This window comes from Myotis davidii, unplaced genomic scaffold (genome assembly GCF_000327345.1).
Source record: "Myotis davidii unplaced genomic scaffold, ASM32734v1 scaffold53, whole genome shotgun sequence".
Classification (NCBI taxonomy): Eukaryota; Metazoa; Chordata; class Mammalia; order Chiroptera; family Vespertilionidae; genus Myotis; species Myotis davidii.
The window spans coordinates 3830110-3842553 of NW_006286140.1; the positions used below are offsets into that span (position 1 = coordinate 3830110).

At 39.6% G+C, this 12444-nt stretch overlaps 1 protein-coding gene across 5 annotated transcripts in view; it reads right to left on the reverse strand.

Moving 5' to 3' along the window:
- The window catches only part of CDKAL1 (CDK5 regulatory subunit associated protein 1 like 1), a 681380-nt gene that overhangs the window by 569218 nt on the left and 99718 nt on the right, over window positions 1-12444 (reverse strand). For all 5 annotated transcript variants that reach the window (XM_006757272.2, XM_006757271.2, XM_006757274.2 and 2 more), the window contains one exon: window positions 3255-3339. In XM_006757272.2, coding sequence (XP_006757335.1) covers window positions 3255-3339 — 85 coding nt within the window. The remainder of the gene's footprint in view (window positions 1-3254; window positions 3340-12444) is intronic.

Below are 12444 nucleotides of genomic sequence, written 5' to 3' on the forward strand. Positions count from 1 at the left end.
CAGCCTGTGGACCAAAAGGCCTCTGGTTCAGCTGCAGGTGGAGCCCTGGCAAGATCAGGGTGCATGGAGGAACCATCCAATGGATGTCTCTCTCTCACATCAGTTTCTCTCTCTCTTTGCCTCCCTCCCTCCATCCCTCCTCTTTTTCAATCTGTCTCCCTCTCCTCCTTCCCTTCCACTCTATCTAAAAAAAATCAGTGGAAAAATTATTCTCAGGTGAGGATTAACAAAACAAAAAAAAAAAAGAAGACAGCTCAATGTAGTCAAAATCAAAATCAAAATCACTTGAAATTATATGGAAGGGCAAAGAAAAGCCAAGACACCCTTAAAGAAAAACAAAAACACATGAACATTCTCAAATATCAAGACTTAATATAAATCTATACTAATTATGGCTGTGTACAACAAGTATCATAATAAGGAAATAGAATAATAAAAAATAAATAAAACCCAGAGATAGACCCAAGCATCTATGGACACTCAATATGACAAAGTGGGTAATCTATATATATAAAAAGCCAGTGACTGGAACGCCATAACAACCAGAATGATCGGTCACTATGATGCCTACTGTGGCCAGTGAACCAGACTCTCAACATAGGAGCTGGCCCGTGGTGGTCAGTGCACTCTCACAGGGGGGAGCGCTGCTCAGCCAGAAGCCAGGCTCATGGCTGATGAGTGCAGCAGCGGTGGCAGAAGCCTCTCTCACCTCCCCGCTAGCCCCGTCCCTTATTGCCACCCTACCCCAACAGGGGGTGGGGCCAACCAGCCAACTGCCTGCGGCCCCTCCTCCCAGCTGGCCCAACCCCCGATCTTCCCCCCTACTCCAATAAGGGGCAGGCCGGTGACCAACCACCCATGCCCCCACCCCCAGGCCACTGGCCCCTGATCGGCCCCCCCACCCCAATCAGGGGCAGGGCCCACCAGCCACTTGCCCTTGGCCCATCCCCCAATCTGGCCCAGCCCTGATTGGGCCCCAATCGGGGCAGGCCAGCCAGCCGGCCAACCTCCTGTCATCTCCTCCTCCCAACAGGCCCAGTCCCAATCTGCCCCAATTGGGGCCGGGCCAGCCAGACCCCACCCGTGCATGAATTCGTGCACTGGACCACTAGTTCATAGCTAAGGGGAGAAAGGATAAATCTTTTAAAAACAAAAACAAAACAATAAATGATACTGGAAAAATTTGGATCCTACATGAAAAATAATAAAACTTTTTTGAAATTTAAAATAAACTGGACCCCTTTCTAGCACCATATAAGCAAACAAAAAAGTCAACTCCATACAGATTATAAATCTGTGCAAGGAGTAAAAACCGTAAGACTTTTAGAAGAAAATACTGGAGAATACCTTAACTTCAGGGTAAGGAAAGAGTTCTTAAACAATAATAGCATACACTCAAAGGAAAGACATAAATGTTCAACCGAAATTTATCTCCAGCACTAAAGAAAGTCAAAAGATAAGCCACAATTGATATCTGCAACATGTGTAACATGTAATGATTAGTATCTAGTCTACATGTAACATATTCCCACAAATAAATAAAAGACAATTCAACAGGAAAAAAAATTTTAAAGCCATTTCACAAAAAAGGAAAATCAAAATGGCCAATAAACATAAAAGATGCTCAACATCATTAGTAACCATGGAAATGCAAATTAAAACCACACTGAGATACCATCTCCACCACTAGATTGTCAAAAGTTAGACGTCTGGCCATATCAAGTATCAGCAAGAATTGAAAACAACTACCCGCATCCATTAGTGGTAGGAGTGAATGACACATGCATTTGGGAAGAGTTTGGCATTATCTATTAAAGTTTGACTTATGTACATATCCATGACCCAATAATTCAACTCCCAGTTACACATCCTAAAATAAGTCTTGCATATGTGCACCAGAAACCATGTTCAAAATATTCATAGCAGCAGTCTTCATTCATACAAGGAAAGTCCTGGAAAACCTCAACTCTATAAACAATAAAATGGATAAATTGTGGCAAACTCATGCAACAAGGAACCAGAAAAATTTTATATCCATCAACATGGATAAATCATGGATTTGCTTAGGAAAAGAAGCAAATCTCAGAACATCAAAAGTTTAAGTCCAATAAATAAGGTCTAAAACAGGGCAAAACTAAACAACCAATTGTTTAGAGATATACTTAACAGATGATAAATTTACTAATAAAGCAATGGAATGACACACAGAAACCAGGATAAAATTTTCTTTTTAGGATGTGACTGAAAGAGGGACACACGAGAATTTCTAAGGTCTTGACAACATCATATTGCTTATGCTGGGTGGTGGACATATTAATGGCAATATTATTATTATTATTATTTAAACTATAGGTTTCATAAATCTTATATATGCATATTTCATAATAAAACCAATTTGGGAAGAGAGGGGAATGAGTTTTAGATTGAAGTTAGAAGGTGAAGAATCTCAAGTCTGGCTAGGAAGGCAAGAAGAAAAATCCGACTATAGCTAAAATGGATCCATGGGGTGATTAGACCTGAGCATAATTAAATGTCAATGACAAGGCACCAATGGGACTGCAGAGGTAGAAAACATAGGAGAATGAGGAAATAGTTTATGAAATGAGATTTCTAAGAAGGTGGGTAGGCTAAAACTCAGAGCACATGTGAACAGAAGATATTCTTTCACTTTAAACTTGAGGGGACAAAGCAAGAACCAAGGGCTTACATGCTCATCTCCCCCAACAATCTGCATTTCCCTTGCGTTACCAGCACCTAGAACAGTGCTAATGGTCATGGGAGAGAAAAGAGGCTAAGGACTGCTCTGGGTAGGTTCAGGACGTACAGAATGGATTACCTGAGAAGAGAACATTTTTAATACTTAACAAATATTCCAATCACCTATTTGCTAACTTCGCAAATATACAAATCACCTATTACAGTGGTCGGCAAACTGCGGCCCCTTGAGTGTGGCTCTTCCACAAAGTACCATGTGCGGGCGCGCACGGACAGTGCAATTGAAACTTCGTGGCCACACTCAAGGGGCCAAAGAGCCGCATGTGGGTCGCGAGCCGCAGTTTGCCGACCACTGGCCTATTAGAAAAGTTTACATTAACATTTCCTTCTTTAGCAGATAAATGCAAAAACAATATATTAAAATCCAATTTATACTTTTTTGATGCATACTGAATATTGATATTATTAGTAATCTTTTAAAAGCTAATTTCCTTAAATCAAGTCTTACCTCACTTGTAAAAAAATTAACTTCTACTTACTTAATTGAATTTCTAAAGTGGTCTTCCGCTGGGTTTTTTACAGTGCAACTATTCAGGAGCCATAAATCTGCGTCTGATGCATTTTCTGTTAAAAAAAGAAAAAAAGAAAAAAAAAGTGTCACATTTAATCGGTCAGAAATATCCAAGTGCTTACTTAAGTAGCACTGGAACTGGTGGTGGAGAGCAGAGAGAGGTAGAGAAGAAAGGCAAGTAAACAGGCAATTACAATACAGTAGGTAACTGCTATAATGTGGAAATATTCATGAGAAATAGATATTTTAAATGTATAACCTCTGCTATTATCTTTTCATTTAAAATATCAAGAGGATCAACATTTGCTTCCTGTATTTCGAATACTTGAGAGTATTTAATAACTTCCAAAAACTAAAGTGAAACTGTCTTAAACTTGCCTCTGAATAGAAAATTGCCCCTTTGGGACTGCATGTTAATATTTTTCAAGCACATGTATTATCATACACTGAATATTCTTCAGTTTGAGAAGTTATTAAAAATATAATTTGTCCTCCTTGTAAATGTTAAAGACTAACCTTAAACTGAGGCTTTTATTCCTCTCAACAATTTGATTAGATATTGTTACATACTATAATAAACTCACCAGCAGTGCAACAAATCACCCAAACCCATTGTGTTTATAGACATGAATTTACAAATGCCTCAAGAGCTTGACGCTATTCCAACTGCCTTGCTGCCTAAAAGGACTTACACTTTAAAATAGGATGACCACAATGAAAGGAAAACCAAAATTGAAAACTGCAGTACCTTCAATGGTATTTTAGTAAGAACCAAAGCTGAGGTCAAAAAACATGAAGAACTAAGAGGACTAAGGGATGCCTGTATGTACAACCTCCATGCTAGAAGGGGGTTTCAAGTGCGAACATTACATGAAAGGGGGGGGAGCACATCAAAGCTTTAGTAACTTGGCAAAAACTTCTCGCCCAAAATTTTATTATAAAAAATGATAAAATGTTTCTATAAAGATCCAAAAATTCTTGAAATGCTAAAAAGGCAAGGGAAGTTCCTTATTACTATACTCATCTCACTCCTCCTATTCATCCCCGCCCCGCACCACTACCACGGTGTATGTCAACAGCAGAGTGGCCTTTCATAAAACATAAATTTGATTATGTCAACTTCCCTGCTTAAACTTGGAAATGATGGGCATTCACCTACCTCCTCTAATTCCCTCCAAATGATTCCCCACAATGCCATCTGAAAGATACTCCTCTAATATCAATCTGACGGTAGCACTTTGAAATCTTCCAATGATTTCACAGTGATATTCAAGGCCTATCCAGATCTTCAACTTCAATATTCATTTCTCCCCAATTTCAATATTCATTTCTCCTTAAATTCATTCGTCTCCACAGCCACACCAAACCACCTGAAATTCCTAAACCTTGTGCTATGCCATATGACTAAAATACCTTTATTTTCTTCAGAATGGCAACTCAGATAACCCTTCACCTGCCCATCCACCTTCAGTTTCAGCTAAAGGTTTCTTAGAAGCCTCTTCTCTGCACTCCCACAGTAGACTGCATAAAGCATTCTGGCACTTCATAATTGCGTATTAAAATAATTCATTTTTCCAGCCTGTACTTATTACTAGTTAAGAAATACCGAAGACAACAATTTTATCTGAATGTCCAGGATCTAACACAGTAATGGCACAGAACAGACATTCGAGTAACCATGAAACACTAAAGAGTATACAAGTAGATTCAAGAAGAAAGATGACAGAGACCTACATACCAACCTCCTAAAGCTCTGAGGTCATGCTAATTTTTTGAAATGAGCTTCAAGTAAGTCACCAATTTATTTAACAACAATTTAGAGCTAACACTTTATCATACTCATAGCTATATCCCCAGCACTTATGACAGTGCCTGGTACATAGAGGGGACTCATTAATGTACTAAATGAATGTGGAGTTTGGAAAGACAAAGCAAAACTATGAGCAATGTATTATTGCCAGGAGCCAGTCCATCCTTGCTGTTTCAAGGGACCTGGCATATATGGCATACTGTTCTTAATATGTTTGCTCACCTTCTTGGCACTATGTGTTTTAACCAAGGTCACCTCTCCAAGAAAGGTTGTTTCCCCAGGTAGGGATTTTCCCCTGAAGTTAGGGAGGGAATAAAACCCCTTAACTAAGTGCCAGGCGGGTAATTAATCACTAACTACGAACAATCATGCTTTTCTTTACTCCCTGGAATGGAGATAAGAAACGCCCTAACCTTTGGAATAGAGAGAGAACATGGACACAGAACCTGGCTGGATATCCTAACCAGAACTTCGCTAGAGATCCTGACCAGAACTTGGCTAGAGATCCTGGCTAGGCTGCTGATCAACTGAACGCTGTCTCCGTGTCATTCCTTCTTCGCCGACTCTGTCCACACCTTTGGGGACCCCTGGACCTGCTGGGGTTGGACCCCAGCATATTATATCTGTTAGCTCATGGCAAAAATATAAAGACTGTGGATTTATTTAAAACAAATAGCCCAGCCAGCATGGCTCAGGGTTGAGCATTGATCTATGAACCAGGAGGTCATGGTTCAATTCCTGGTCAGGGCACATGCCCGGGTTGCAGACTTGATCCCCAGTGTGGGGCATGCAGAAGGAAGCCGATCATTGATTATCTCTCATCATTGATGTTTCTATCTCTCTCTCCCTCTCTCTTCCTCTCTGAAATCAATAAAAACAAACCAACAAAAACCTAAAGGCAGAACTACTTGTGCCAGATGTCAGGTTGGTATCCTGGTACATTCTTCTATTGAGTCACCATAAAGCCACCAGATAACTCAACAAAAGCTGCTCAAGGAGAACTTCAGCAATATATAAGGCAAAATCATTCCACTTGGTCTGGAATTCTGTCAATGTTAGGATGTGCTGACTTTCAAAATAAAGTGAACACTATGCTGGTGACCCAGTAGTTACAATCAACAGAAAACCTGTGAATATACCAAAATGCCCACAAAATTACCTAACGGAATAGTAACTATCCCACAAAAGAGAAGTCTCTCCTCCAATAAACACAGTTTCTTATCCAATTACTTCTTAACTCAGTTTTGTGTAAATATATCTTACTTATTATTGCCAAAAGATTGTTCTACTTACAAGCATAAAACAGTCAGTCAACAACCACAACATGATGAAGATCCACTGTGTGTCAGGCTATGTTCTAAATTATGAGGGTAGAGCTGTGGCAAGAGTTTCTACCCTCAAGGAGTTTACAGTCTTACGGAGGAAGTGTGATAAAAAACAAAAATAGGGAAACAAGCTAATAATTTCAGTCAATGATATTAGCACAATAAAAGGGGGTAATGGACAAAGAATAACTGGGGGTGGGGAGTGTTGCTAGTCAAAGTAAGTCTCCCTCAGAAGTTCAAACCTGAACGGGGACTTACATGATGGGAAAGAATCTGCAAAGATCAGAAGAGCTTTCTGAGAGATACCACAAAAGCAAAGGCCTAGAAAGAGGACCAAGCTTGCCATGTTCTAGTGACAGAGAGACAAACGGAGTGACTGGCCATAGGGAGAACAGGAGGAGAAAGGTCAGGGATCTAAGAGGCCATTTACTATAAAAAACACTTTCAACTCAGTAACAGCTCCTCAAGAGGAGTGGGACTTTACATTCATGTTCTTATCAATTTTAAGATATCCCAACTTCAAACATTAACATGAGAGGGAGGATGAGAATGAAATGAAGCTGAAACAGAAGAAGTAAGTGAACTTAGCATGTCGTCTTGGAGTAGCACCATCTAAAACAAACAAGAAATATGCAAAAACCTGTCTTTCCAGAACCTCATCATCCAATATACTACCACTAGTAGATGAATAGGTTACTGATTTAAATATCTGAGAAGAGAAGGTTAACATCTTATGGTCTTGCCTTAATCAGAGCATTCATGGCAGGTTCTCCAGTGTTCAGGAGGAAGAAACAATATTACAGAAGAGCCCTTAGGTAAAGAAGGATGAGGTAGATGGACAAGAATGGACCAAGGAAGGAAAAGACAGTAAGAAGACACCACACTCAGAGACAGACTTGAAAAGGACCCAAAAAAGGCTTTTATCTACTTTGAGATTTGACCTTCAGCACTACTGTTAATTCCCGATATGGAACTGAAAGTCATCTGCACATTAGTCAAATATTGCCAATGCCTGAGCTGGAATATCAGGACTGGTTTGGAAGGCTACACACTTTAGGCTAGCCCAGGGGTGGGCAAACTTTTTGACTCGAAGGCCACAATGAGTTCTTAAACTGGACCGGAGGGCCGGAACAAAAGCATGGATGGAGTGTTTGTGTGAACCAATACATGTTAACACTGCTGCTGGAGAAGGAGCGGAGGGGAGAGCAAGAAAACCCTCTGCTCTTTTCGGCTCCGGGGGCAGGATAGAACAGCCGAACAGGCCGGATTCGGCCCGCGGGCCGTAGTTTGCCCACGGCTGGGCTGGCCAGATGGAATCTAGACCTCAAGATATGATTATTTAGTCTTTCATTATCAAACCATAGTGCTGCCATGAAATCACTGTGCATATATTATTCTATATTCTTCCCAGGTAATCTTTGGACCAAATCCAAAAAAGCAGGATTGATGGGTTACCCAAATTCATAGGTAACTGCATTATATACTGTCACATTCTCCTCCCTAAGGCATGTCTCACTTTCCATTTCCATGAGCAACGCAAGACACTGCCTATTATCCATAGCATCACCCACAGAGTGTGTTATCAAACCTGTGAACTTTTGCCAATCAAGAGAGAAACAGAAAGCCAGCTGAGGTTTAACGTGCACTTCTCTTATTATGAATAAGTTGAGTAGCTTCTCATATGTTTACGAACCATTTGCAGGGTTCAGGTTTGTTTTTTTCCAGTTTTCAGTTTGTTCGTATCTTTTGCTAACTTTTATATCAGATAGTCATCTTCATTTCAATTTTTAATTTAGTTACACACATAAACATCCTATATAATCAAAGTCTAGGTGGTGTTGCGTGACGTCATCACAAGATGGCCACCCCATGTCACTACAAGATGGCTGCCACAAGATGGTCGCCATAAGGTGGCCAGCAGGGGAGGGCAATTGTGGGAGATCGGGCCAGCAGGGGAGGGCAGTTGGGGGCGATCAGACCTGCAGGGAAGGGCAGTTGGGGGCGATCGGGCAGGCAGGGGAGGGCAGTTGGGGGCGATTGGGCCGACCAGGGAGCAGTTAGGCATCAATCAGGCCAACAGGGGAGTGGCTAGGGGGCCATCAGACAGGCAGACAGGAGAGCAGTTAGGAGCCAGCAGTCCTGGATTGTGGCAGGGATGTCCCCCAAGGGGTCCCAGATTGGAGAGGGTACAGGCTGGGCTTAGGGAAACCCCCCCATGCACAAATTTTGTATACTGGGCCTCTAGTACTATATATGAGAAAATATTTCTTGTCTATATTAGTTATAATATTTTTCCCCAGTTTGTCACTTTACTTTTTTATAGTTTCTTCATACTTTTTTATACTAGGATATCGAACTTATCTACTTCTCCTCTTAATGCTTCTGGATTTTGAGTCATAATTAGAAAGTTTTCTGTACTCCCAAGTTACCAAGGAATTTACCCATATTTTCTCCTAATACACATATGGATTAACATTTAGATCTTTGATCTATTAGGAATTTATCCTGATACATCAATCTTACTGAAGTTTTAAAGCAGAAGATGAAATAAGATACTACATTCTCATATCAAATTGGAAAATAATAAAAAATATGATACTACCTAATGCTAGCAAAGGAATGGGGAACTGGCAACCTCTTCCTCTGCTGATGCCAGGCGACATAGGAAACTCTTTGGAATGCAATGTAGGGATAGCTATCAAAAATTCAGATGCTGCCCTGGCCAGGTGGCTCAGTTGTTTGAAGTATTGTCTCATGCATCAAAAGGTAGCAGGTTCAATTCCCAATCAGAGCATATAACCAGGCTATGGTTCCATCCCAGGTCGAGGTTGGAGCACATGCAGGAGGCAACCAATCAATGTTTTTCTCACATTCATGTTTCTTTCTGTCTCTTTCTCTCTCCCTCTCCCTCTCTCTTTCTCTCTCTTTCTCTCTCCTCCCCCTCCCTCTCTCTAAAATCAATTTTTAAAAATGTAAACACGCATCAGAATTTCTCCTACACAGTTGTAGCATATTTGCACCACACACATGCATATTTATATGCATACACACATATATGCACACACATATATAGATATATAAAAATATATAATACACATAAATTATTAAATTCTCACTGAAGATTACTGATAAAGCAAAAGACCTAGAAAGCCTATAAGTTGATTATAGGAGATTGACTAAATAAATTATGACACTGCAGCTAAAATACCATTTAGTTGTTTTAAAAAAGGCAAGATAAATCTGTAAGTGCTAATTTATAATAATCTTTGATACAACATCAGATAAAACAAAGCAAGGTGCAAAAGAGTAGGCCTTGTATTTCACTTTTGTTTAAAAAGGAAAAGAGAAAAGGGGAAATTCTATTGTAAGCAAAGAAGATTTCTAAAAATATACATATGAAATTGCTGGAGGTGTCCATCTTGGATGTAAGATGAAGCTTCAGCTGTCCTCCAATATAGTGTTCATGTGTGCCTCTAACATTCTTTCTCTTTTCTTTTTATAATTTTATAAAATTTAATCCTGAGAAGGAACACATCACTATTTAATTTATATTCATCTGTATTGTTTTAATTATTAAAAGCAGGTATTGATTTTCTTCACTTAAAAAAACTAATCAAGCTTTTTACTTTTTTTTTTAATGTTTCCTTTTCCACAGAGCTTGGCATCACTACTGAGGTGAGAACAAAAACTATTTTCCTGTTGTGATCTATCATAAAAACTGACTTGATAAACATTTTCTAAGGGACTTTTCTCCCCACTGCTAGAGCCTTTGTACTCACTGGACCAAGAAAATGAAGGCCATTGCCACACCACCCACTTTGAGTGTGGGAATAGAAAAATAAACTATTATTTGTTCTAATCAAATCACATTCACTTTTCAAACTATTTCTTTATATACACATAATAAATTACTTTTAAGCCTAAAGTAATAAAAATCTGATTAGCAATAATGATAATAGCTAACATTACTGGGTACATATTATGTGTCCAGCAATGAGTCATGCACATCATATCCTTCTTTTTTTCCATTTAATCCTCCAAATTTGTGGTGGGTTCATTTTTACTCAAATTTTATAGAGGGGGGATCTGTGGCTTAGAAGGAAAAGTAACTTGCCTAAAATCACAGACAGAGAGAGTGGCCAGGATTAGAGATCCAGACAAACTGACTCCAGGGACTGACAGTCTAAAAAAATTAGAATGCCTCATTAGTGGCTCTTCGCCTCGTGATCAAAAATAATGCAGACAATATCTAAAAACAAAATATAGAAATGTCACGTGGCCTTGAGGTTGCCTCGTGATATTTCTAAAGAGACTAATGAGCAGGAACTGTTTGGCTATTTCCAACATTTCCAAGATCCTGAACATGTCAGCTCACGGCCTTCTGTTAGCGAGAGACATGCAAGTAAAGGGAGCATTAATAATGATGCAGCATCCTCACTCCAAAGCACAAGCTGACTCTCACAGCAACCAATCTCCACTTCACCCTGCAGGTTTCTGCATAATCATGGCATTATGGAAGAGATGGGCATGGTTCATAGCAACATACTCAGAACAAAACATTTATCTTACACAAGTGTTCCATTTGGAAGTCAACTCGAGGAACAGCATAAAACAGTAAGAGGAGTCTATCCATAGATTTAGGTAAGACAGTTAAACATGTGAATATAAATAAAAATTCACTAAGAGCACAACGAAGATGGGGAAATGTTTGTTTGGACCCGACAGCATTTGATAGGAAAGGGGGGTCTTTACCACAGAACAAACGTACATTATGCTTATTCATACCCATGTGTGTATTTATATTAATACAAATCACTGAGTGCCTACTAAGAACTCAGGGAATAGAGTAAGCTTTTTTTTAAGTTTATTATTTATTGTTAACAGTATTACAAATGTCGCCGATTTTCCCTCCACTTGCTCCTAGAATAAGCTTTAATAGAAGTACTTAAAAGCACCTTTAAGGTGCATCTTAAAAATAATTTCTTAAAATCAATAAAGGCTAAATTAAAATTAAAAATTCTGGTCAATGTATTTTTTTTGTCTACCTTTCATTTGTTCTATATAGGGGCTGTGCAAAGCACAACACTGAGTAACCAGGTTTTCAAAATCTTTTTTTTATTATTGACTTGAGAGAGAGAAAGAGAGAGAGAGAGAGAGCGAGAGAGAGCGAGAGAGAGAGAGAGAGAGAGAGAGAAACATCGATTTGTTGTCCCACTTATGCATTATTGGACACTCCCTGTATGTAGCCTGACTGGAGATTGAACCCACAACCTTGGCATATTAGGACAATGCTCTAACCAACTGAGCTACCCAACCAGAGTCAAAAAAATCTTTTTACAAAAACAATTAAAGTGAACCATGAGAAAGCATTCTCCTTTTAGTAAGCTAGGGTTGGAAGACTGAGAGGATGAGGAGAAGGGGACCGAAACAGAGGAAAGAGAAGGAGAGGAGAGAAAGGGAAAGGAGAAATAGTCTGACAGACAAAGAACATCTGCAGTTCCCAGTCTGAAATACTCGGAACAGGAGCTGATCCCCCACTGCTGAGAGCTGGGGAGTACTGGAGTGCTTCTGAATGAAGTAGAACACAGCAGCTCCTAGGGGGAAACGCTTACTCTTGGAGATTACTCACATGAGTTTGCTCTTTAAAAATACAGGCATCCCCTGCTTGTTGAAAGTTCTGGTTACACCACTTTATTTTTTCGAAAGACCCACATTAAAACCTGTTCAAAGAGGATTTTCACTTTTACAAAAGAAGTGAAAACAGTGTCCAGCATTTGTGATGTAGTGAGTCGGTGCACCCTGAACATTGAGAGCACACTGTTGCTTCTACTAAATGCTGTATTATTTTAGCCTTTGTATGTTAACTGATACGAATTAGTAGGTTACTTTTTGGATCTCGGAAAACTAAAAAACTTTTCCATATAAATCAATGGTAACTGCTTCTTCGTTTTCTGCCATGTCAGCTTAGGAAAAGTTTTATAGGAATGTTCTGCTTCTGGATAGTGGAGAAACCTGTAGTCCTG